The 27,275-nt window shown below is 38.7% G+C and overlaps 3 protein-coding genes across 3 annotated transcripts in view; 1 reads left to right on the forward strand and 2 right to left on the reverse strand.

Annotated features, from left to right (window-relative positions):
• Positions 1-1,535, forward strand: part of LOC107737188 (titin-like) — a 54,841-nt gene extending 53,306 nt beyond the window's left edge. The window contains exon 14 of the mRNA XM_016548634.1: positions 442-1,535. Within this exon, the coding sequence (XP_016404120.1) occupies positions 442-659 (218 nt within the window). The 3' untranslated portion in view covers positions 660-1,535. The remainder of the gene's footprint in view (positions 1-441) is intronic.
• Positions 1,536-4,308: 2,773 nt separating this feature from the next.
• On the reverse strand, positions 4,309-5,481 carry LOC107737189 (serine/threonine-protein kinase pim-2-like; the record flags this gene model as incomplete). The annotated part of the gene is made up of 4 exons (XM_016548635.1): positions 4,309-4,341; positions 4,618-4,706; positions 4,817-4,992; positions 5,141-5,481. Coding segments are annotated over 4 exons (639 nt in total), but the record flags the coding sequence as incomplete, so codon positions are not given.
• A 4,017-nt stretch (positions 5,482-9,498) lies between these two features.
• Positions 9,499-27,275, reverse strand: part of LOC107737190 (probable helicase senataxin) — a 32,239-nt gene continuing 14,462 nt past the window's right edge. The window contains exons 9-30 of the mRNA XM_016548636.1: positions 26,980-27,089; positions 26,680-26,899; positions 25,983-26,093; positions 25,726-25,900; positions 22,455-25,429; positions 21,273-21,679; positions 18,656-18,752; positions 18,342-18,509; positions 18,036-18,259; positions 17,450-17,602; positions 17,173-17,329; positions 16,991-17,092; positions 16,796-16,908; positions 16,622-16,693; positions 15,904-16,053; positions 15,548-15,655; positions 14,140-14,315; positions 12,378-12,470; positions 12,121-12,282; positions 10,913-11,008; positions 10,742-10,829; positions 9,499-10,645 (exon numbers count right to left, since the gene is read on the reverse strand). Of these exons, the coding sequence (XP_016404122.1) occupies positions 10,145-10,645; positions 10,742-10,829; positions 10,913-11,008; positions 12,121-12,282; positions 12,378-12,470; positions 14,140-14,315; positions 15,548-15,655; positions 15,904-16,053; positions 16,622-16,693; positions 16,796-16,908; positions 16,991-17,092; positions 17,173-17,329; positions 17,450-17,602; positions 18,036-18,259; positions 18,342-18,509; positions 18,656-18,752; positions 21,273-21,679; positions 22,455-25,429; positions 25,726-25,900; positions 25,983-26,093; positions 26,680-26,899; positions 26,980-27,089 (6,458 nt within the window). The 3' untranslated portion in view covers positions 9,499-10,144. The remainder of the gene's footprint in view (positions 10,646-10,741; positions 10,830-10,912; positions 11,009-12,120; positions 12,283-12,377; positions 12,471-14,139; positions 14,316-15,547; positions 15,656-15,903; positions 16,054-16,621; positions 16,694-16,795; positions 16,909-16,990; positions 17,093-17,172; positions 17,330-17,449; positions 17,603-18,035; positions 18,260-18,341; positions 18,510-18,655; positions 18,753-21,272; positions 21,680-22,454; positions 25,430-25,725; positions 25,901-25,982; positions 26,094-26,679; positions 26,900-26,979; positions 27,090-27,275) is intronic.

Below are 27,275 nucleotides of genomic sequence, written 5' to 3' on the forward strand. Positions count from 1 at the left end.
AAGGGACGTAACATTTCCGTCACACGCTTGAGGAATTCGGCCAATCACAACGTACTGGATAGCTGGCCAATCAGAGCACACCTCGCTTTTCAGACCGATGAGCTTTGTAAAAATCTACACATTTCAGAAAGTCGGGGCATAGAGGAGAAATAATAATGTACAGTATGTGGAAAATAATGTGTTTTTTGAACCTTAAACCGCATAAACACATTTCATTACACCAAATACACAAAATAATGTTCTTTTTTAGCAACGTCATATGACCCCTTTAAAATAGAAAATAGCTATTTTAAATTGTAATAATATTTCACAATATTACTATATTTTTGATCAAATAAATGCAGAGAATTTAAAAAAATCTTAATTATTCCAAACTAGTCTTAGAGAAAAACGGTGTATTTGCTTGAACATACCATAACTTTTTCCTCATGTTCTCCACAGCGAACGTGTGCGACGATGAGTTACTCTTGTGCCAGAACGGGGGGACGTGTGTTCAGAATCAGCGCTGTAGCTGTCCGCCGGACTTTAAGGGTGTTTTGTGCCAACAGTCGCGCTGCGAAGGAGGCAAAAAGTGCAACAGTGCCAGCGCACTCACGCTGAGCCTGGCACTTCTGCTCTGCCCGCTCCTCGCCACCCTGCTGGGCTCCGCCGCCTCCTGAGAGACCCCTGCTTCCCCACCAGCGGGCACCGAGAGGGCCAGATGCTCAGCATCGCCTTCTACAGGGTGCAGAACGCCCTGCAGGACAAGAAGAACGAGAAACAAAGACTCTGGAGGAGCTGGAAATCAATGGAAATCAAAATGTGCACCTCATATACGCTGAGGATGAATAATACCAAAAACACATACACTACACACACAATATCAACAAGAAGTGAGCTTCTTGTGCAATAGCTGCGAAATGTAATACAAACCCCACTTCCTTCACTCTGATTGGTCAATGTAGGGGGCGTGTCCTCACAGTGATCGGAGACTGTACGATGTTTTTAGGAAAGGTCCAGCTTCACGTTTTTTTTTACACTCGCTGCAGTTTTTAACATTCAGATGTATGTAACACGCGCTCACTGTTATTCGCTAAAAAGCAAAGACTATGATATTATTGTGATATTTGTTATATCATGACTATTAAGATTTTAGGCACTGTACTGCTGGTTGTTATAGGAATGTCTGTCGCCACAGTTAGAGATCATTGATATTTACGAAGTATTCGGGACACGAACACGCTATTCAACTCACAAAAGAAGATATCTAATCAAATGGAATTATTATAAACCCACATTATTTGACTATTTTTGGTAGAGAATATTTTTGTTTTGGATCTATATAAGAGGCAAAAGGTTTTATTACACTGTAAACTTTACAGCACACTATAGTACGAGAGTCTATAAGGTAGAGTTTACACTGTCAGGTATTACGGAGGATGAATTTACACACTAAAAGTACCAAGCAAAATTTATTTATTAGATGGCAAACTCTACTGAAATGTATGGGATGGGGTTTATTACACTTTATGGTGAACAGATTTACAAAACTAAAAGAACTGAATGAAATTTTATGACACTGTAAACATTACAGTAAATGTGACTGTTACTTGGCCATGTTTGAGTTGTTTCTGTGTGGATCATTTCTTCAGCACCACATAAAATCACATTTCATAGCAATAACTTTAAAAACACATCATTTAAGCATAATTCCAATTTATTCCAATTTTAAAACTCACTCTTTATGAACCGTAACGTTTAAGAAATAAATATGCTTGTGTTGTAATTTAAAAAATATTACTGTAAAAAGGAATAAAATGGTTTTCTTCACTATAAAAGGGAAGTAAAAACCTAAAATTATTAACAGTAATGGCAAAAAAGAGAAGAGGGTGGAGTAAAGAGCATTAATGTACATGAGGGTGTAACTGAGTTCTTTTTTTTAATACTGGTATGTTTTGATATTGTCCTACAGATTAGAGTAATTTCATCAAACAATATGTAATACTGTTCATGAAATATTGTTCAAACCATATTTCATCAAACAGCTAATAATACCAGAAAATACGCACTGGTGTTTATGCTGTTGTTTTCCTTCCAAGATGATGTCACACTTCCTATTGGATGATGTCATTAAGGAAATGGCTTTGGTTAGTTAAAAGCATTTTTACAAAAGATTAAGATTATAGAAAGTGATATTGGAGAAAAAGTAAAAACTATACTTTATAACAAATTAAATATAATTTTATTTGAAAAAGGGGAAAAAATAATTGTTAGTTTAGCACTTTACAAACTAGTGCAGCACCAAGGACATTAAGAAAAATTGCAACATGCACTTAAACCAACAGGTAAAATGATTTTTAATTTATTATTGCAACTACAAAAGCTAATATGTGACCCTGGACCACAAAACCAGTCATAAGGGTAAATTTTTCGAAATTGAGATTTATACATTATCTGAAACCTGAATAAATAAGCTTTCCATTGAACTAATATGATTTCCATCATTCAAATATACTGTATAATTGATAACAAACAAAACCAATATCTCCAAGAAATTGCATTTTGTTTGTAATAATTTGATTTTAAAAGGAGAAAAAAATTAAATAAGAATATTTCTTAATTAATTGTCAGTTTATCATTTTACAAATTATTAAAGAACGGGCAACAACGAAAATTGCAGCATGCACTTAAACCAGCAAACAAAATGATTTAAAATTCATTTTATTATCATATTGTGACTTCAGAAGCTACCTAATATGATTTCTATCTGTAAAAATGTAGAGTTATTTCCTCCACTATATTAAGACAGCATGGTACGAGTGACCCAATCAAATCTTCTACTGGCTCTTATATAACAGTCATAGAGGAACCCAGAGAGAGTTTTATATTTACTCTGGTCTATGCGTTCACCGGCTTTATGAAATATCTGAAAATGACACCCGAGCCAGTGAGACAACAAACAGAATGCTGCTCCAATAATGCAAAATTACAACAAAAGCAAAATTTGCTGGCCTGGCATCTTTCTGATGAGAGAAAAATGCTGCGTCACGTCACAGCAGCAGAGTGTCCTGCACCTGAGAGGATCAAGCTTTTACCTTAGTCAGCGGGCATTGATTACCTTCCTCAGAATATCAATAGTGCACACAGGGAGGATACGTCAAGATGGGTCTTTATGAGTCCAAAGCTTCATTCTCACCACCTTTAGTTAGAAACATGATTAGAACCATGAAGCGCATTCAAACAGGTCATAATAGGTCACCGTGGGAATGTGAGTGGCTAAATTACCTTATTTAACACATAACGATTTTAAACAATAGCAAATAAATAATAGCATACACCATTTAAAATAAACTTATTGCAAATGTAGGTAAATGTAAAAGTACCATCTCTCTATCATGGGTCCACCACAAAACCTCCTAACAACACAAATAAAAACTGCATTTCACAGGATAATAAGATTGAACCAAACTGAACTGCTGAAATTTGAGTCGTAAAGATTTTTCTGTGTAAATCTCTAAAGGATTTTACTGAGGTTTTTGGCCACACATTGTGTGGACCTGCACAGTTCTGTTTTAGGGAGTATAATATACAGTTGCTTGGCCCTAAAACTGGGGCAAGGCAAACTGGTGTAAACCTAGAAACATTGCGACCCCTTGTGGTGCAAAAGACACTGCACATTTTACTACTACTACCCTCAATTTAAAAACGGGTTTCTTCCCTCTCCTCAAATTGTCTTTATTGTTACACACAGGGTTCAAATCTGTGCAGGTGAGACACATTAGTTATGAAAATGTAAAACATAAACTGTCTACAGACATTAAAAGGAGAAAAAATCACATAAAAACACCCAAATCTGGGTGCAGTTTTTGACTCTGAGCTTAACAGTATGAGTAGTTATATGGCATGAATGCCAAAGTCATGTGGTCCAACCAACAAACAGAATTATGAAGAAAATAAAAGTAAAATATGAAGATAAGCATGAGGTACTTACCATAAAGGAGATGGTGCAATGGTTCCCTATGCTGTCTCTTAAATATCACTGACCATTCATACCTTTTTATTCATGTTTCTCCTTGGAGAGTGTGCATTTAAAGCCCACTCTCCATAAAGCAATGTATAAATCATACTGTTGTTATAGAAAATATAATTTAAAATGATATTTAATTGGGAAAGAGAATAAGCAGATATGTGTTATGTGAATGTGTTTTTCTATTTAAAACCGTTTTTAATTATATAATTTTAATTATAAAATCAGTATAACAAGTTAAACTGAAAAAATTAACACAAATTCTGCGATTTGTTTGTTTATTCTACTAGTATACAATATTCTTAGTAAGAGCTGATGATCATGTTATCCAGCATCTGAAAGCGACACAAAAAAGTAATAAATATTTATGTTTATTTTACATCTTTAATTTATCTAAAAAATCTTTACATTTTTAATATCTATCTAACCTATCTAAACTATCCTATCTACCTTATATGCCTATCTTATCTTATCTTATGTCTATCTTATCCTATATGTCTCTCTTATCTTATATGTCTATCCTATCTAATCTTATCTTATGTCTATCTTATCTTATCATCTGATATTTAAACCAAATCAAAAATCCTTCAAAATCATCCAAATGTATTTACCATAAACCAGTTGTGGAGACTGAGTTTCTCCAGTTCAATCCGCTGCTTTGGGTCAAACTGCAGACAGCGACAAATAATATCGCAGCATTCTATGCAGAAAGAAGAGAGAGATGTCTGATTATTACATCAAATTTACATTGAAATTCTATTTTGTATGCTTCAGATTTATAATTGTCTTTTGCTGAAGTGAAGATCTTACCTTTCGACAAACCATCTTTGGCCCAGGTGTTACTGTTAATCTTTTCCAGGACTTGTATTTTTGGGAAATCTCCACACAGCAATGCAAACAAGAGGATCCCCAGAGACCACAATGTCGCTGGTTCCCCGTGGTACTGGCCGGTCATCAGATATTCAGGAGGGCAGTACTCTCTTGTGCTCTTCACTATCGTGCAAGAAATGATTTGATGCCATTTGATTCACAACAGTGGATCCCATTTCTGTATGCTTCATGAGAGCTTGATTCACTCAAGAGTCCTGTGTGAATGGCCCTCAACTTATCACCAGAGTTTGAGACCCACTTCACAGCTTTGAGGAATCATACATACCAGTAAGGACGAGGAAATCACCACACCCAAAGTCAATTAATTTCACTTTGAGTGTGTCCGGGTTAATAAGAATGTTTTCCATCTTAATATCCCGGTGCAACACTCCACGTCGGCAGCATGTTTGAGCTGCGAATGTTGCCTGGCGCATGATGACCCATGACACATCTTCTTCAATGTTCACCATTTGCCGCAGGAGAAACCAGTTCAGTTCCTCAGAGGGAACGGGCCGCTCTAGGACCAAAATGTAGTGGTCAGACTCCACCCGCCAGTCCAGAAGCTGGATGATTTCCTCTACCCTGGGGCCTTCATTTGCAAGAATTTATTTGTGAGCAGAGTTCACACCATTTCAATGGTACACTAAGAGGGTTTGCAAAGGAGAGAGCGAGAAAAGTATAATAGGACAAAAATGATTAGCTAGATAAATATTGTAAGTAATGCATATTGATACCTGTAGGCCATCATCCAAACAAGTCGCTGCATAAACGGTTCCAAAGCCTCCTTCACCCAGCTGACTGCCAATTACGTAACGGCATTAATTTATGTCTGTTAGAAGATAAATAAGAGATGTAGACACAAAATGTCAATCAGTGACATCACTTACTTTATCTAAAATACTTTTAAGAGACTTTTCTAATTTATATATCAATTAAGATACTACACTGAATAGATGTTCCTTAAAATTCATTTTTCACACTCAATAACTATTCAAGTACATTTTAGTGGTCATTGTAAAATATACAACTTCACCTCATACATAAAAACACATTCAAATGACATTTTATTTAATGCTAAAAAAGTTAATTTCCATGTTAGTCATCAGTTGCCCTTAAACAAAGTGCATATCAAAGTCAGTTTAAAGCATAAACCGCTAAACTGCTAATTTAAGTATGCCTATGTGTTGGATTATGTTAAGTTAGCAAACTCACCAATAATTGTTGACTTATCCTGCAGCTGGCTTGACTGAGGTGGCACAGTGTCCTCTGTCTGACAGACTGTAGCTTGAGGAGCATCAACACTAGAGTAGACATGTCACAGCAAATTGAAGGGACGTCATCACTACAGCTGGACATGGCAGACACTGTAGCTTGGAGGACGTCATCACTACTGTTGGATGTGGCACAGGCTATAGTTTGGAGGACGTCATCAGTACAGCTGGACATGGCACACACTGTAGCTTGGAGGATGTCATCACTACAGCTGGACATGGCACAGGCTATAGCTTGGAGGACGTCATCAGTACAGCTGGACATGACACAGGCTATAGCTTGGAGGACGTCATCAGTACAGCTGGACATGACACAGGCTATAGCTTGGAGGACGTCATCAGTACAGCTGGACATGACACAGGCTATAGCTTGGAGGACGTCATCAGTACAGCTGGACATGACACAGGCTATAGCTTGGAGGACGTCATCAGTACAGCTGGACATGACACAGGCTATAGCTTGGAGGACGTCATCAGTACAGCTGGACATGACACAGGCTATAGCTTGGAGGACGTCATCAGTACAGCTGGACATGACACAGGCTATAGCTTGGAGGACGTCATCAGTACAGCTGGACATGACACAGGCTATAGCTTGGAGGACGTCATCAGTACAGCTGGACATGACACAGGCTATAGCTTGGAGGACGTCATCAGTACAGCTGGACATGACACAGGCTATAGCTTGGAGGACGTCATCAGTACAGCTGGACATGACACAGGCTATAGCTTGGAGGACGTCATCAGTACAGCTGGACATGACACAGGCTATAGCTTGGAGGACGTCATCAGTACAGCTGGACATGACACAGGCTATAGCTTGGAGGACGTCATCAGTACAGCTGGACATGGCAGACACTGTAGCTTGGAGGACGTCATCACTACTGTTGGATGTGGCACACAAAAAAGCTTCAGGGTTGCCATCACTATAGCTGGACGTGGCACAGACTGTAGTTTGGGGGACGACATTAATTAAAACGTGCAATGTGGTGATCACGATAACTTGTATTCTCATTAAAACACCAGATATGACCTTATATTCTTTAATACATGTAAGTGTATATGAAATTAAATCAGTATTAACAAAATACATTTACACTAAAAACAATTGCATAAATAATGTTACACATTGCACAAATAATGTTTTAAAATTATATTTTTGAATATAGAAATATGAAATGTTGGGTAAAAACGAAATTATTCTGTTATATATAAAACTAAAACCTCCAATAGGTGTCGACTTGTCTTAATAAGTAAATAATAGACATTCATTAAACCGATTAGTTCAAACAGCTTGATTCACTCATAAATGAAGTAAACACGTTATGAATGGGTTATTGAATCATTGAAAAACGCCAGATCGTTCAAGACTATGTTGACTGTTCTGTCTTGTTGAACATTTTCGTTGGCGAAACACAGCAAAAAGAGTCAAAATGTACAATGTTGTGTCTATTGACAGTATAAAGAACTTACCGTCTTTTGAACTGTTGTGTAAAAATAATATCACACTTGATATGCTGATATTAGTTAAAACAGTATCCACAATAACACAAAAAAGAAAAACTCCTCCAGGGACAATTAATATCCTGAATTTTGGGGGCTTTTCAGAAGTTATGCCAACGCGAAACTAGACTGCCAGGGCAAAGTTGAGCCGGCTGTATTGAGATGTTTTAATAGTGGTTTACTTTAACAGCAGTGAAAAACAGTGCCAAAGTTTACAGCAAACTTGATCCTTACCTGGTTGTCGCCAATGAGGCAGGAGCTGTTGATGGCGCTCCGCAGGGCGCGAGATTTGCGCGGGTTAACTGTGGCGCTGAGAAAGAGCGGGAGAGGTTCGCGCGGGACGTATATATATATATATTGAATTTTACGTGAATGAAAAAGTTTTTTTTTTTTTTATGCGGCACTCACAGTATAAAGATCCTAAATCATGTAATGTTTGGGAAAATACACGCCAATGAGGCAGGAGCTGTTGATGGCGCTCCGCAGGGCGCGAGATTTGCGCGGGTTAACTGTGGCGCTGAGAAAGAGCGGGAGAGGCTCGCGCGTCCCGTATATATATATATAGAATTTTACGTGAATGAAAAAGTTTTTTTTATTTTTTTATGCGGCACTCACAGTATAAAGGTCCTAAATCATGTAATGTTTGGCAAAATACAGCTTTCACAACTGTTTGTTTTTGTCCACTGAACATTTTTTCAGCAATCGGTATGTTGTTAAACAGCACAATCCATTGAACTCTCAATATTTTAGATAAGGTTACATAAGTTCACTATTTACTCATGTACATGTACTCTCTATTGAGAATCTATAAAAGCACATTTTATTAAAAGCATGATTTATTTTTTTAAATAAATTGATTGGAAGCATGCCACCAATAAAAACAAGGCCAAAATGTGTGTAATGTTTTGCAGGCATCTTGGCTTTTTTTGTCTCAACCAATAAAATCAAATTTTTGGCACCTGAAACTCCTCTACTTCAGATTTTACACAATAACCACTCCCTGTCTATATTACATGGCCAAACAACTGTTCCTTCAGATTAGTAATAATAATAATGCATTTAGCATTTGTCTTTTAATCACATTATTGTTGTCGTCATTTTACAAAAGGAATAAGCCACTTGAGACCATGATAGATTTGAGAAGTCATTTTACCACAATAAAATAAAACCATGGCCTTGAGTGGCTTATTGCAACTATTAAAAATAAATATTAAAAGATTGGGGTGAGGTGTTGATCCCTACGTATCTTAAGGAAAGACTATCAGAAATGACTGGTTAAAAAGACAACAAGCCTTAAGGGTGGTGGTACCATGGTACAGATGGTGACACTGTCGTATGTCAAGATATGCAATGGTACTGATTGATTAATATCCATGTACCACAGTATTCACCCATTTCAAGGTACTTGTATAAATTAATGAGGGGAAAAATAGACTACCATGATATGATTTAGTGGATCACTCACATCACTAACATATGCGGTATATCAAGAATAATGATGGCACACCTGCAAAATCAATTTGTGCAGCGATTCTCATTATAGAAAAAAATATATAAAATCCAAAACGTAAATTAAAAAAAAGGAACTTTTTTTTTAAATTTCCTGTCTACAAAAAGTGCATCTGTACAAAACAAAGTCCTCTTCATACACTTTTGTAAAACTGGTCACACAAAAGATAAAACTCAAGTGAAAAAGCCACAGTAGCGGGTCGACCTCTCAGTCTCCAGGTCTCTGGCTTGTATACTTTAACTGTACAATTTCAAACTTAACTCTCATTCACAACTCAAACACAACATGACATTTTATATTTGAAATTAAAATGTTAAGCAATAACTCTGGTTCTGTTCTTGGCCTTCTTTAACTCCTCCTCCAGAATAATAGTGACTATAATCAAAGTTACCTGAAAAAAAAAAAAAAAAAAAACTATTCTAACAGTCGGCTCAATCAAAAATAATCCAGTATGTCAAAAGTCAGTATAAAACAACCAGTGAAACACAAACGGCACTGCATTCATGCACAACACATTTACACACTGAATCCATCCCTGCAAAAATCTTTAAATCAATGTGACATTCAAATAAGTGACAAACTATACAGCCTCAAACACCAAAAATTTTTTATTTTTGAGCAAGTCCGACTGCTTTAGAAAGTGCAGTTATTGCATTAATATATATTTTTTGGAGACGAGCACAAGGTCCAAAAACCCAAAGCCTGTTGTACGGAACAAAACATCCCTCTTCATGCAAAAAATAGTTCTTTAAATGTTCATTTAGCAGCAAAATACGCTTAGACAGAGATTAGGTAAGCAGTAAGCACTGCCATCAAACTAATTTGTCAAGATAATTGTTAAGCCAATGCCTGAGAAAGAGACGTTTAACGACGACCCTTGTACATAGTGTGTTCTCAAAACATGGAGAAGAGGACATGAAGAAAAATCTCTCCCTGAATGCATTGCTGTGAAGCTTTAATGACATAAAAACAGGGATAATTCATTTATCTCCTGTGTCGTCTTGACGGTGAAGAACCGCGGTGTTTTGAAGAGTATCTGGAAGACTGGCCAGGACTTCTAGAGTCGGCTTCATATGAATTAGATCTGTTTGTTGAGTGGCGGGACTCTGGTAAGCCCCGCCCATCTCTGTCCGGTCTCTGTTCTCTGATTGGCCGGCGCTCTGCAAACCGTGGGTCTGTGGGCCTGTCGCTCATCTGTGGGTTATTAGGGCATTCCAAGGGTATTAGCCGTGGCATAGGTACGTTGCTCATGTCACGTTGAGGGTGGGGCGCAGGGGCGGGGTCTGTTTCCACAGGTGCATCCGTAACAGGTGAGGTCACAGGGCTTGGTTTCCCGACTGGGGGATAAGAGAGACTGCGGGTCGGCGGCTCTCGTTCTTGTTTAAGAATCTGCTGGGCGTCCCTTTCAAAATCGTTTTGCATTGTTTTGATGATAGTTTTACGTATCCAAGCGTCCTCAATCAATGCTCCCCAATCACTTTGTTCCTGCAGAAATGCATCATTAAAACATCATTAAAAGCGCTTAGAAATACACAACAGCACCTCTTGTGGTGGGTCGAGACAAACAAATGTATACGTTACCCTGAGTGTGCGTATATGTCCCAGTATAAAGAGACTAAATCTGGCTCTGGTGATGGTTACATTCATTCTCTGCCGATTTCCAACAAACCTTAAAAAGTAAGAAACAATGCAATATTTGAACCAGAAACTTGAACATTCTAGTTGATTGATATATAGGCTATGTACACTTACCCAATGGAGCCCATTTCACTGCTGGCTCTCACACAAGACACAATGATGCAGTCCATTTCTCTGCCCTGAAAGCCATCGACTGTATCGACTTCAACCCTAAAACACAATTACACGTTATTCAACTGTACAGAACACAAAGTTTACACGCACTACCGGTCAAAAAGGTTTGGAATATTATGATTTTGTAATGTTTTTTTTTTTTCTAAAGAAGTCTATTATGTTCACCAAGGTTGCATTTATTTGATGAAAAATACAGTAAGACAATAATATCGTGAAATAATACTACAATTTAAAAGAACTGTTTTCTATGTGAATAAATTGTAAAATGTAATTTATTCCTGTAATGCAAAGCTGCATTTTCAGCATCACATCATCCTTCAAAATCATTCTAATAGGCTGATTTGCTGCTCATTTATCAATAATAGATCTTATTACTATAAACTTTGCAAAGATAATAAAATGTTAATATTTTGTGTTAATATTAAATTTCATATTTTTGTAAAAACGCTGATGTGACATTGAAGACCAGAGTAATGGTTGCTGACAAATTGCGTGACATGAATAAGTTACAAAAACATATTTAGCAATTTTAGCAAATAGCAATTTTATTTTAAAATTGTAACATTTGGGGGGGAAACTTTATTTATCAAATAAATGCAGACTTCATTTAAAAATTCACAAAAAATTACTCTAAATGTTGACAGGTAGTTATCAGATTATTAAAAAAATTCATGGTTCAAAAATAGAACCATAGATACAAAAGTTCATTTCTAATTATTTCTTGTGGCAATCTGCAATAAAGTTGTTTTTAGAAGTTTCATTTTGATGAAAGATTATGAAAAGCTTAAGTAAAGTTGCACACTGAACACTCACTGAAGTTGCTTGTTGTCGATGCCTGAACCCCTGACGGCATCCAGTATGCGTCGTTTCTGGGCGTTGTAGGGTGTGATGACGCCCACTCGCACTGACTGCTTCTCGCCCAGCAGCTTCAACAGCAGCAAGACCAGCTTAACTTCTTTGTGATGGAAAAATGAACAGACCAGTGTCAGATTATTAAAAAAATTCATGGTTCAAAAATAGAACCATAGATACAAAAGTTAATTTCTGATTTATTTCTTGTGGCAATCTGCAATAAAGTTGTTTTTAGAAGTTTCATTTTGATGAAAGATTATGAAAAGCTTAAGTAAAGTTGCACACTGAACACTCACTGAAGTTGCTTGTTGTCGATGCCTGAACCCCTGACGGCATCCAGTATGCGTCGTTTCTGGGCGTTGTAGGGTGTGATGACGCCCACTCGCACTGACTGCTTCTCGCCCAGCAGCTTCAACAGCAGCAAGACCAGCTTGACTTCTTTGTGATTGGAAAATGAACTGACCAGTGGAGAAACACAATAAATTAACTGTTCAGACACAAGTAGTAAAAAAAGTTAAGTCCACCATCCCACCCACATTCCTCCATTTCTTACTCTCTCTCCTTCTTCTCTATCCCATCCGTCACGTCGAACACTTTGTAGGGCTTGAAGGGCCAGCTGAGGGAACAGCGTTTCTGAGCGGTCTCACTGAGGGACAAAAGGACACAAATCAGAAGTCCATATTTATACTTGATGACCTTGGGTGCAAATTTTACATTTGTTTGTGGCAACCTCCCAATCCAGATGAATTACTAGCAAAAAATACTCTGACAAAATGGCTTATTTAAATATATAAATTTTTCCCGATAAATGGCATTGAGACATTTTTTGCACAACTAAATTGTGCTTTTGTGACTGTTAGAACAAGATTAACACGGAAGTCACAGACAAAACATTAAAAAAAAAAAAAACTCAAGCAGCATTAGCATGAAGCTATTTTCACAGAATGCAGTGTTAAATTTCAAGGCCTAGTCACACCAAGAGAGTATTTGCTTTATCTTTTCAACTAGCCAGTGCTAGTTTAGTATCATTTATATGCAATTTTAGTTTTTGTTAAAATTTAATTCGATTTGATGTTTATAATTTCAATTTTCATTTTTGTTATTTTTTATTTGAGATTTAATTTTTATATCAATTTTTTCCCCATTTCAGTTTTAATTTAAATTATTTTAGAATTAAACTAAATGAAAAGAAAAGTTCCCATGGAAACTAGCCAATTTATTTTATTTCAAGATACAAGTTTTTTTTTGCACAACTAAATTGTGCTTTTGTGACTGTTAGAACAAGATTAACACGGAAGTCACAGACAAAACATTAAAAAAAAAAAAAACTCAAGCAGCATTAGCATGAAGCTATTTTCACAGAATGCAGTGTTAAATTTCAAGGCCTAGTCACACCAAGAGAGTATTTGCTTTATCTTTTCAACTAGCCAGTGCTAGTTTAGTATGATTTATATGCAATTTTAGTTTTTGTTAATTTAATTCGATTTGATGTTTATAATTTCAATTTTCATTTTTGTTATTTTTTATTTGAGATTTAATTTTTATATAAATTTTTTCCCCATTTCAGTTTTAATTTAAATTATTTTAGAATTAAACTAAATGAAAAGAAAAGTTCCCATGGAAACTAGCCAATTTATTTTATTTCAAGATACAAGTTTTTTTTTTTTTTATAGTTTACGATAATTCTGCTGCAAAACAAGATAAAATACCAGAAAAGGACACTTCTATTATTGCCATATATACCATCAACTGAATATTCGTATAAATCTCACCATCACTGGGTTCTGCCAACTACTTTAAAGGGTTGCATAACAATATCACAGTTGGATTGTGACTGAAACTGCATCAAAAGTGCCAGAGATGCCCAGCAAGTCTGCAAAAGCACACTTCACCTTTCATAAAGCACATGAATAATTGAAGCGCTTTTTCGCATGGCTCGGTGAATGCACCTTTCATCTGCGATATATGTTGCATTTTCATTTTATTCTCGGTATGAATAGACCTTCACAGCAAAGTGGGAGTCAATCAGTGTCAGTGGAACATGTTTCTTGAGATCTGCAGACCATGGTTTAGTTTGCAGTTAGCAGCTCACTATGTTGTTGAGCACTCACCACAAGCACGGTCCTCTCAGTGACCTGAGGAGTCTTAATTCAGACTCAGTCATAGTCGTCTGCTCCTGATCATACTGCCTGCACTGCCCCTGCCTACACATCATAAACATGAGGAGTCTGATTGCAGAACACCGTCTTCTCTCTCCCTCTCTACTCATGCCACAAGTGGAAACGTTCCAAACAAACAAGGAGCTGGGTGCGTACCAGTCATCCTTAAGAGCGCTGTTGTAGATGTACTTGGAGGGGAATTCACAGATGTCCGGGTGCATGCGGTACTGCACGCTGAGCAGGAGGATTGGAGAGAGTTGCGGGTTTGACTGATAAAGACTTTTGCATAACCGTGCCATAAGAGACTGGTCGTAGCCAAACTCCTTTGCTTTCTGTTAAAACACACACAAAATAAATTCAAATCATGCACAAAACGAATGATACATTTTTTGTTCTGTTACTTATATTTAACCCTTATGCTGTTCTGAAAACCCCTTTAACTAATTTGGTGTGTAGCGTGTCAAAATGACTGGCCTACAAAAAAAATAAAAAATTAAAAGGGGCTTATAAATCCCTCATTATGCTATATTATTACCAAATACTAGATGAAAACTTTTCATCAACTTAATACAAAGCCTGTGCACAGATAGATCATAGGTCTCAATTATCTAAGCTTATGCACATTAGTTTTTGAGTGAACATTAAAAAAAAAATTTAAAAAAAAAAAGTGTTATTGGATAATTTTTGCAATGTTCACTCAAAAACAGAGGTGTATAAGCTCAGATCAATGAGGCCTACGACCAATCAGTTCCAAAAAGAAATACAAAACCTGTGCTAATTGAAAGAAAACAAGTGTTACTTATATTTAACCCTTATGCTGTTCTGAAAACCCCTTTAACTAATTTGGTGTGTAGCGTGTCAAAATGACTGGCCTACAAAAAAAATAAAAAATTAAAAGGGGCTTATAAATCCTTCATTATGCTATATTACCAAATACTAGATGAAAACTTTTCATCAATTTAATACAAAGCCTGTGCACAGATAGATCATAGGTCTCAATTATCTAAGCTTATGCACATTAGTTTTTGAGTGAACATTAAAAAAAAAATTTAAAAAAAAAAAGTGTTATTGGATAATTTTTGCAATGTTCACTCAAAAACAGAGGTGTATAAGCTCAGATCAATGAGGCCTACGACCAATCAGTTCCAAAAAGAAATACAAAACCTGTGCTAATTGAAAGAAAACAAGCAAATAAAAAGATTGAATCCATTATTTGACAAAAAATAAATAAATAATAATAATAATACATTTGTAGGCTGGTCATTTGACCAGGAATCCTTAAATGTATAACTACACTGCAACCTTAAAATAGTGTAACAAAAAAACAATTTTTTTTTAGGAATTTGTTATACCATGTGCGAGTATAACAATAGTAATTTTGTCCATTAACTAGCATTTTCAGGGGGGAAAAAAGTAAAACATTAAATGACCAAGACACATGAGGGTTAATGCCATAATTTGCAACACAAATCTAAAAAGACAACAGAAAATCCTAACCATTTATGTGTTTAGATTTGCATGCTTGTAATACAAATACTCTAGGACTAATATGGTGGGTTACTACCTGAGAGACAACTGTTGGTGGAAGCTGGTTGGGATCACCGACAAGGATTACAGCAGCACTTCGGTACAGCATGGGGATCAGAGTCTCAGTTTCTTTAGCCTGACTAGCCTACAAAAGTGCAGAGACAAAGAAAGCGGCTTTGAAATATAGTTGTTCGGAGTATTAGTGCGTTTATAATAATGATAATATAAACATTAAGTAGTTTTCTTTCATCGTGTTGTCTTTTGCACTAGCAGTAATAAGAGATTAAATTCATCGATAAATGATGATAAGTGCAATTGTAATTGTATTACTTTTGTATTCAACCAAATAAAAACAAATTTCACGGAATGACAAACTAGAAGAGATTTTGGTACCTCATCAATGATGACGCAGCTAAATGGTTCATGTCCGAGACGACGGAAGGCATTCTCGAGGACAATACTTCCACTGGTGCTGAGCGTGCAGCAGATCACATGAGCGTTTTGCAGCACAAGAGCTTGACTCTCCTGTCGCCTGCTGCGACACTAAGAAAGAGACAAGAGGTACGTTTGTTTGTGGGAGTATTATAAGTATTGTTAGTTTACTATGGTCATAGTAAACTATGGAACTCACTGGCACTAAGGACAATAACCTCACTCTCTGTATTTAAATCACAACTCAAAACCTACTTGTTTACCCAATACTATCAGTCATAACATGTTCTTTAGACACTCTCCTCATCCTATACTACCAGCTATAATTCTCGAGTATTTTCGTTCAGTGTATTTTTTGTTGCATTTACTATTCTTTGTTTGTTACTTATTGACACTATCCTTTTTCTGTTATTACTTATACTATGTTATGTATCTCTGTTTCCAGTACATAATTGTACCATGATATGCAACTGCAATCATGTCTATCCCCGGACTGGGCAAATGTCCACTGTCCACTTAATTTGATTAATTGATTGTGAAATGACTGTTTATGATTATGTGAATCGACTGTCTATCGTGTTACTGCTTTTGTACAGTGTCCTTGAGCTTGGGAAAGGCACTATATAAATGAACATATTATTATTGTGAAACCTGAATGTGAACAAATGTGACTGTTTACCTCTTTAATCTGCCGACTCAGTCCTTCTCTCTCTTTCAGAAGCTGCATCTTCTGCTCCATCAACGTCTTGAACTGTCAACCAACACATGAAGTTAATTCGACACAGCATTACAACAAAACTAAATGTGATATCTATATTCTGTCTTTTAGAAACTTGTGTGGAAGATGCATTACCTCAAAAGAATCCTTATTGGTTTTTGCACATCGCTGGGAGAGATTTTCAACAATTTGTTCCAGTTGCTCCTTCCGCCTGTGTATGTCAGCTTCTGCAGTTTGCTGAGCTCGCTCTACACACAAACACCTTATACATTAACACCACATGCACATACATTAACTCGTGAATTGTAAATGCATGAATTTCTCTCTCACGTGCTCTAGCTTTAGTCTGGTGGTCGAGGCTGAAAGGTTTTAGTGACTTCGAGATGGTCCTTTCACTTCCCAATCGTACCAGGTTTATGTCACCGCAGTTACCTGTACACAAAAGTGTTGCGAGACATGCTTTAATGTGACAGTATATGGCATGCATGCTTTTTTTAGTTGTCAATGTGTACCTTGAGGTGCATTGATGTTTCGGCATTTCTCTTTAAAGATCAAAATGACTTTCTTCATCAGACTGTCGATGGCAGCGTTAGAGGGAGCACAGAGAAGAACTCGTGTCCGTCGAGACTTGGAGTGAAGGTTCCCCGAAGGAGCAGCACTGTTAGTATCCTGACCAGATAACCACACACAAAACACACTCAGCTGCAGTTGCAGATTAAGGTGTCCTTGAGAGCATGCACAGTAGGCAGGAATAAAGATACATTCAGACTAAAAAAAAAAAACAAATACCGAAGATAATAGTTTGTACAACAGGCCACCAATTGCTTTACTCTTCCCGGTTCCTGGAGGACCATGGATAAGGAGAAATTTTGGGGTCTTCTGTGTTCTGTTTATCATGGCAAGACCGCAAGCTATTGCTCTTGCTTGGTCCCTGTTGAACTCCTGGAATGCGAAGGAAGGAAGGAAGGGCAAGAGAAAGATCAAGCAAAAGAGTGAAGGAAAAAAAGGGAAAGAGAGTACAGGAAAGAAAGGGGCAAAATAATAACGTGGGATTAAAATCAGGTTCACTTATTGGACTGACACATTCATCCCACAAAAGGTCCTCTAGCTCAAACATGAACAAGAATAGTTGTCTAGGACTGTATTTTGTCCCAAAACATATACTACAAGTAGGTGAATTTGGAAAATGCACTGCATATTTGGTTTGCACCCCTTATCTGAAAAGCCCAGTTACGTTTCCTGGAACTCTCTGCTCAAGTAGTAATGATTTGATTCAGGTGTATTAAAAAAAAGAAGGAGACATACAAAATGTGCAATGCTGTAAGTCCCTAGGACCAGGATTAGGAACCACTGCTTCAGATAAACCCAAACTCACTGGTGAATCCAGGTCCGGTGGGCTATCCAGAGTGTGCGTGAAATAAGACACATGTGGAGCAAGAAGAGGACGCAACATTGGTCCATTCCGCAGCAAACACAGTGCACGGAACTCCCGGAATATGCTGATCAATGATCCAATAACTTCACAGAGCACAGGTTGGGAATTCCCCGAAGATATATTACTACGTGTCTGAATCGTCAAGTTTAGAATTGGCCTGGAACCTGAGGATGGACAGAGTAATGAGACGGTGGACATAAACGTACACAATTCTTATTAATGACAGCACAACAAGCACAACCGGACCTCTGTTGGAAACACTGGACCGAGACACATAGCCAAAATGAGGATGTGGTTCATGGAAATTAGGTTCATCGTGGGCATATGACCCAGTGTTGTCAGGCAACCAAAGTAGCACAAGGTCATCTTCTTTTGGGTACAGTTGTTTTATATCAGTTTCCTGAGAAATGTTTGCTACAAAAAAAAAGAAAAGTAAAACTTTATGAAATGGTTTATGTTTGAAAGGATACTCCCAACTGTAACAGCTAAAGATTTTAACTGTATCAGAATTCACTTTACTGAACATCAGAAGGTAAACTGCCAAACATGGCTGGACTTACCTGTGAAGCTGGCACTAGCTGTGCGATTGCTGTATTCTATACCCTGGACTGTTAGGTTAAGCTTGACTCTGCCCTCTTTGAGCCATTCACTCGCCATCTGTATAAATTGTAATTGGTTAACATTAACACTGGTACTAAATGTCCAATTAATAATAGAAGCAAGACCAAAACAAATTAAAGGGATAGTTCACCCAAAAATGAAAATTCTGTCATTAATTACTCACCCTCATGTCGTTCCAAACCTGCAAGACATTCGTTTATCTTCGGAGCACAAATTAAGATATTTTTGATGAAATTCTAGAGCTTTCTGACTCTGCATAGACAGCAACGCAACGGACATATTCAAGGCCCAGAAAGGTCGTAAGAACATCTTTAAAATAGTCCATATGACATCAGTGGTTCAACATTAATTTTATGAAGCTACGAGAATACTTTGTGCACAAAGAAAAAAATAACTTCATTCAACAATTTCTTCTCTTCCGTGTCAGTCTTCAATAGCTGCTTTTCCACTGTCGGGCCAGTGCGATCCAGTGCTTTAAAAGGGCCGGGTGGGGCTAATAGCCTCGGACTTGTAGCACCGAGCTCAAAATCACGATGCGTTTCCACCGTCGGGCCAGAAGCTCCGCTGCGCTTCACTAAAACACACCCTTTACACGCCTCTCAGGAACAACATCACGCAACCCCATCATGTCACCAACAAATAGTAGCTATAAGAAAACTAATAAGAAATAAGTCACTGGAACTAGCGCGATCACAAAACGAACATGATAAAAGCGGCCGTTTGTTTGCATGCTTTGTTAAAGATTTAAATCCAAAAGCATCGATGTTTTACGATAATAAGTGATACATTGATCATATAATGAATTAATTTATCAGGATTGAAAATTAGTCACACAGAAATAAAACGGTATGAACCGTTATTTCACAAAAGAAAGAGGACACATAGCCTACTTATTCAGTCGAGTCTGTTTCTGTTTATTTGTAGTCAAAGTATACATCATATTTTATACATCATATATATTTTTTCCATCAAAAATACGACCTGAGTAGCAGAGGGATCTCCCAAACAAAAAGCATCATTATATATGACATAAGCAGAGCTAAAGTCTCAAGACGAGACTTATGACAGATAAAATGTTATAAATAAATACACGATTGTGATAGAGAATGAGAAGCTGACGTTTGATTTCTTCAAGTGGTCGTATTTACCATGTTTACTATGGTAACGTTAAGGCTAGCATGCATAGTCCTTTGCATCGCTTATATTTCTGCCTTGTATGGTGATCATAATCCACGTCAGATCTCAAACAGAAGTTATTTTAAACACTCGCTGCTGTCTGAAAGTGAGTTTTGAGCTAAAATTATTTGACAAGTCTTTAATGCTGATGTTATAGCTGTTAACTTTATGAAATGATCCGCGGCGCTGAGTCGAGTCTGTTTCTGTTTATTTGTAGTCACAGTTATATACATCACATTTAGAAAGAATGATAATTTCTATATTTTTATAAAAGCTTCCGAACAAAAACCATTATTATATTTTTATGACATACGCAGAGCTAAACTCTGGAGACGAGATTTATGACAGATTAAATATGTTACTAAGAAAATACACGATTGTGATAGAGAATAAAAAGCTGACGTCTGATTTCTTCAAGCGGTCGTATTTACCATGTTTAACGTTAATGGCTAGCATGCATAGCCTTTTGCATCGCTTATAAATATTTCTGCCTTGTATGGTGATCATAATCCACATCGAATCTCAAACATAAGTTATTTCAAACACTCGCTGCTGTCTGAAAGTGAGTTTTGAACTAAAATTATTTGAAAATCTGTAATGCTGATGTTATAACTGTTAACTTTATGAATTGATCCGCGGCGCTGATGCTCTCCAGACGCGGAGAAACTCCGCCTTTGTTCATAACCACTCCTCTAGCCCCATTTGGCCCGCTTTGGCCCAAGGTTTTCGTCGGGCTAAAAAACCCTGGCTGTTGGCCCAGAGGAAGCACCAACAAGGCACGGTCAAGCCCCAGAAGTGACAGTGGAAACGCGACTGGCCCTGGCACTGCATGCCCGCTTTTGGCCCGACAGTGGAAACGCGGCTAATCTGCGTTCACGAGAGTATCACGTCGCATGTGGTCTGGTGCTGCTGACGCAGAAGCCAGCATTCTGACGTAGAACACACATGCAGGGGTCGTGGTACTCTCGTGAACGCACATCGAAGACCAACACGGAAGAGAAAAAAAATGTTGAATAAAGTCATTATTTTTGTTTTCTTTGTGCACATAAAATTATTCTCATATTCTTTATAAAATTAAGGTTGAACCACTGATGGCACATGGACAATTTTAACAATGTCCTTACAACCTTTCTGGGCCTTGAACATGTCAGTTGCGTTGCTATCTATGCAGGGTCAGAAAGCTCTTGGATTTCATCAAAAATATCTTAATTTGTGTTCTGAAGATGAATGAATGTCTTACTAGCTTGGAACAACATGAGGGTGAGTAATTAATGACAGAATTTAAATTTTTGGGTGAAAAGCTTACCCTTTAATTGTATAAGATTCAGTCCTAATTACATCCAAGTATTTAGGCATTACAGAAATAAGATGTAGTCCCACCTCTTCAAATGCATTAATTAGCAGCAGGGGGTAAAAGGTGTTGAAGTACTCCAGGTAGCTAGGAAACTGAACTGGCACTTTCTTCAGCGGTAGCTGGCACAGATCATGTGGACTCCCAAATGCTTTGTAGTTGTCAAGCATCCTATATTCCCATTTAAGGATTGCTTGGGTCAAGATTGAAAGGTCAAACATCGGGCTTTGATCCATCGTGGGTACTGGTTTGTTAACTGGAGCCTCAGGTCTTTGGTATACCTTGTAAGATGGTGGCTCTGAGGTGGAGCTTATTTTAGAACTAGTGACCAACTCGGGAGCATATGGAGCATGTTGTGAAGGAAGTGGCTTTGGGAGTTGTGGAGGATGGAGAGGTTGAAATGTTTTTGGAGGTGGCATTGCTGGGGGCAGTCGGGGAATCTTCGCTTTCGCAACATTCGCAGCAGGAGGAGGCTTGGCTTTTTTTTCCATTTCAAGGACAAGCGAGGCACTGCGGGAGCTGGGGGTGTATATTTTTGTGGTAGAAGGTTTGGCCTTTTTCTGAGATATAGGTGACATGCCAGGCTTCACGAACAAATGATCATCATTTCCACCAATAGGAGTCTGAATAGGTTTAGGTGTCAAGCTTGGCCCTGGGGTATCTGACTCACTATCTGTATCAATGTCCATGTCAATAGGATCTCTCTGGGTAAGAAAGAGTTCTTCCTCATTTTCTTCATCAAACTGCTCCATTTGAGAGCACAGTTCCATGTCGGTGGGTTCCATCTGACTGAGGAACATCCATTCTTCATCATCCTCCTGAGTAGGTTTTTCTTTTTCCATGTTGACATCAGCAGTCTCACTGGCTTGGAAGTACTTGGATTCTATTCTTTTATTATTTCCAGCCCCATCACCTGTAGAATTGGTTCCTGATGAAGCCTTTTCATTATCCCGCTGATGGTCAGGATCTGGCTGAGGACAGGAAAAGATATCACCAGCCCCGCTGCTTGCAACTGTAGGTTTCGGTAAGTGCACTTCACCTGGCTGATTGATCTTTGCTGGTTTGGGAGCTAATGTCATGATGGCTCCTGTTGCTGGCCTCTGATGCTTCTCACGACTTTGCTTGAAAAACTGAATATCTTGTGATCCCAGAAGTTTCTTGTTGCCTTTTACTATACGTTTCTGTGGAGGGATGGAGAGGTTGAAATGTTTTTGGAGGTGGCATTGCTGGGGGCAGTCGGGGAATCTTCGCTTTCGCAACATTCGCAGCAGGAGGAGGCTTGGCTTTTTTTTCCATTTCAAGGACAAGCGAGGCACTGCGGGAGCTGGGGGTGTATATTTTTGTGGTAGAAGGTTTGGCCTTTTTCTGAGACATAGGTGACATGCCAGGCTTCACGAACAAATGATCATTTCCACCAATAGGAGTCTGAATAGGTTTAGGTGTCAAGCTTGGCCCTGGGGTATCTGACTCACTATCTGTATCAATGTCCATGTCAATAGGATCTCTCTGGGTAAGAAAGAGTTCTTCCTCATTTTCTTCATCAAACTGCTCCATTTGAGAGCACAGTTCCATGTCGGTGGGTTCCATCTGACTGAGGAACATCCATTCTTCATCATCCTCCTGAGTAGGTTTTTCTTTTTCCATGTTGACATCAGCAGTCTCACTGGCTTGGAAGTACTTGGATTCTATTCTTTTATTATTTCCAGCCCCATCACCTGTAGAACTGGTTCCTGATGAAGCCTTTTCATTATCCCGCTGATGGTCAGGATCTGGCTGAGGACAGGGAAAGATATCACCAGCCCCGCTGCTTGCAACTGTAGGTTTCGGTAAGTGCACTTCACCTGGCTGATTGATCTTTGCTGGTTTGGGAGCTAATGTCATGATGGCTCCTGTTGCTGGCCTCTGATGCTTCTCACGACTTTGCTTGAAAAACTGAATATCTTGTGATCCCAGAAGTTTCTTGTTGCCTTTTACTATACGTTTCTGTGGAGAAGTCTTAGTGGCTCGACGCACTCGCCTTGTCTTCTGTTGTGGTTCCACCTGCACTTTCTGACCATGGCACCTCAATTTAGCAACACAATCCAGGGAGCGCTGAGAAAGTTCAAAAGCTTTCCTTTCCTTCTTTTTTAATCCCAAACGCTCTGCTGTTGATTCTGGCTCAGCAACCTTACGCACCTTCTTTGGGGGAACAATCGCAGGGGTATCACTTGAACTGGGGGCAGAAAAATAATGTGAGGAAACAGAGCTGCAGGATGGAGAGGAAGATGATATACCACATGAGGATGGAGTAGTTGAAGAGGAAGGTTCCTCTACGTCCTGAGATGTGGAGCTACGTTTCAAATGGTGGCGTCTGATTTTTTGAGCAAGGGCATCAATTATCAATGGCTTTTTAGGCTGTTTCTTATCAGATGGAGTTGTTTTTGTGCTTTTAACCAGTTTTGGTTTGGCAAATTTATCCCAGCTTTCTGCAGTACTGGATGCTTTGGACAGTGATGATGCACATGAATCCACTGGCTCTTGTGGCTGCTGCTGTTCTCTGATCTTATCTTCTGCTTGCTGACAAGCCCTCTCAATGTCTTCATCTGGAATTAGTTCGGTCTCTGAACTTGATGGAGATGCTTCATGAGGAGCTTCATCCACCTGTGGTTTGAGTAGTTGGTCCGATTTGGGCTTCTTCGTCAAGTCTGACGCATCAAAATCGGAATCATCCCAGGCAGACGCCACATATTGCTGGGTCTCAAACTCAAAGACCTGTGATTCACTGAGATCATCATAATCACGACTGGGGCTCTCAGACAAGACACAAACTTCTGGAGACCTCAGGATGTCATTTGGCCTTTCATCATTATCAGAATCATCATCAGAGATAACAATGGTACTGGACTCCACATTTTCCTTTGAGGTGCCAATGGACCGGTTACAAGTTTTTCCAACAGCACTACTGTCAACTTCGGAGTCGCTAGATTCAACGTTGTGGATAGATTTTGTCAGACGAACCAGTTTGATATCAAGGGGTTCATCGTCATCCTCCTCCTCCTCCTCCTCAGCAGCTCCAAAACCACATTCCTCTTTAGCTGATTTTAAGGACTCACTAGGCTTTTGTTTGGCAATGGCTTTGATCTTTGACAAATTCTGGTTATCATTTAATCTGGATCGAATTTCCTGCACTTTTCCCAGATCTGGTTTAATGCGTTCCAACTGAACAACTGGACTCAGCTGTGAAATTGACACTGGATCAAGGGTTTCCTTCTTAGCCTTTATGATATCCTCAAGACCGCTGCACAAATCCTCATCCAAGTTCCAATTTCTATAATTCCAAACTGACTCCTCTTTGATAAAACCAGATTCATCTCCTGCTCTGCTCGGACCTGCCTCCTGGTCCTCATGTTGTTTCTGATTTAGGGTTGGCACTGAATTTCTGGAAATAACAGTGTTTGTAGCTGCCTCCACTGATGGTGCACATGGTGGTGGGAGTGGAGAAGAAGGTCTTTCTGGCATCGACCGGACAACTCTTAACAAACACTTCTGAAGCTCATTAGATTCAGAACGTGTTAGATTCCATCGTTTGTTTGTAACTCCACGCAACTGCTTGTTAAGCAAATTCAAAAAGTGGGTCGCGCTTGGGACAGATCTCCTTATCCCTTCTTTCAGCAGCAGTCGAATCAGTTTCATGCAGCCAGCAATTATGGCACCATTGCCTCCTCCAGATGCAGGCAATCTTCCAACTATCCCAAGGTTGTATGAGGTTGAACTGACTCCGTGAATCCCACCCATCCTGTCTGGTGGTCCATGTGTTTCATCTGATTGGATGATGCACAAGACAATCTCTCCCACCCACTTGTGGGCACAGCGAGAAAGTATTCCCATTCGTCCTTCAGTAGAGTGTAGCTCAACAGTCTGAATAAGGATACGAGTGAAGAACTCGGTCACTTTATCGCACACACTCATCTGTCCGGTTAGCATGTGCCGATTTTCTCGTATCTTATCACAAAGATAGTGGATGACTTCACTAATATAGGAAGCGTTGAGCTCTGGAAGTTCCATTATGGAACGGACAAATGGAATGAACCACAGAAAAGTGCTTCCGTATACACGCATGCTCTGGCCCATTTCAGAATCAAGCACGGTGACCAGGGACTGCATATCCTCATAGATCACATAGTTGCTGGAAACACCACTGCTGGATGACGAATTTATCACGTCAGCACAAGATCACCACATGTTTTCTCTTAATGGTAGCTCATCACATGAGCACACAGTTAAACACATGACTATAATAGTAGAATAACGAAGTACCTCACAGCATTTGAAAATAAGTAGTGATAGCCTTTTGATGAGTCACGTTTACGGCAGATCTATAATGAGAAGCTGTGCAATGCGTGTACTACATGGCTGCATTTTTGAATTACTGCATTTTTCCTATGCAATGTCTACAATTCAGCATGCCATCAAATCTTTTCAATAAATTCAAGATTTTCTTACCCCATGGTTTTTTGCCGGATGCTTCTAATTTCCGCAACATAGCTGGCTGCTCCGGTGATTGTCTGGAATGCTGTATTAGGGTCAACCTGACCCCAGATCTTAGAACCAAGTCGGTCCAGAATTACCATAAAACAGTGGAGGGCTGGCCAGAATGGGTCAGAAGCTGGGTTATCCTCTGAAAAACATAAGTGGACCACTTTTAATCTATTGTATCTCATCACATCATGAAAAGCTCATGACCACTACCATTTACATACCATTTTTCAACCCATCCATTGTGTTGAGTATGCAAAGCGGTATGTTAATCTGTCCCATGAACAGAGAGTCCATTGCCTCCGCACTGAGCTGCGTTAGTAACATACAGATACCTGTAGAGCACAAAAGAGATTAACTTTAAAAAGGTGACATCACACTCACCAAGGGATGAACAATGAGAACCATTTGCCAATTCCAGGTCAAACTGAGACCACTACATATTCAAGTGCTATACAGCAAGTTTCCAGATTAACATGCACCCGAATAGGGCACTGTGCAACACTTATTTTACAGTAGGTAGACACTAGAGCAATCCATCTAGCCCCCTAAATTTCTAATCCCATTCCCTTCTTTCAAAGATCCAGTTTCTATATTAACTTTCCCTGCCATTGACTGAATTTTATGGCAATCCATGTTTTTTTTTTTTCTTCTTCACTGGTAGGGGTGCTATTACGCATCAAAATAAAAATGGCAAATAAAACGTCAAACCCATTAAGAGGTATAGGACAGTGCAAACTTTGGGTTGTCAGAAAAAATGCTGGCAGGAAAAAAGTTAACTGCAGGATGGTGAGATCTTTGTCAAGAGCAGAGGAATGACTGCTGTCCAGCTAGAGTGAGAAACCAAAATATCTCAAATTGTAGAAGTAACAAAAGGAACGGGCATCATAAAGAGGATTTGGAGAAAACTAATAAACAGACCTAGCCAGTAGTTCTTCTTGTTTTGCGAGTCATAGAGGTGAGAGGGGAGCGTTTGTATGACGCCCCGTGCATAAGACTCTTGATCCAAATCTGGAAAGTTCAAAGACATTCCAAGCTCAATGACATAAAACATGCAGGAGAAAATCTCTTGAAGGTCATAGTAGGCATCCCTGTCCACACTCTTCATGGTCTTTGCTGTATCGATTGCCCAGCGGCGCACCTGGAGTGGAAAGGTGGAGTAAGAACAAGATTACCAAAAGAGGACCAGCCTAACAAGATATGGCTTTTTGACTGAGTTACCTGTTCGTTGGGATGAACGAGAAGCAGATATATTCCTTGATACTTCTCGAACACAGACAAAGACTGCTTCATATCCTGCAACTTACACAAGGCCTTTACCACCAAATCACCTGTAGAGAAAGAAAAGAATATGTAGAAAAGCACTAAAATCACACGTATGTTATTATAAGCTTTGGTTGTGATAAGTAAATTGTGGCATTCTGCCAAATATTTTTGAACGACAGCCAAAAAATATAATTAAGTGCCATCTGCATTGGATGCTTGTATCACCCTGTCAGTGTTTATTTTTAAAATAA

The sequence above is a fragment of the Sinocyclocheilus rhinocerous genome, unplaced genomic scaffold, assembly GCF_001515625.1.
Source record: "Sinocyclocheilus rhinocerous isolate Xijiao unplaced genomic scaffold, SAMN03320098_v1.1 scaffold284, whole genome shotgun sequence".
In the NCBI taxonomy this organism is placed as follows: Eukaryota; Metazoa; Chordata; class Actinopteri; order Cypriniformes; family Cyprinidae; genus Sinocyclocheilus; species Sinocyclocheilus rhinocerous.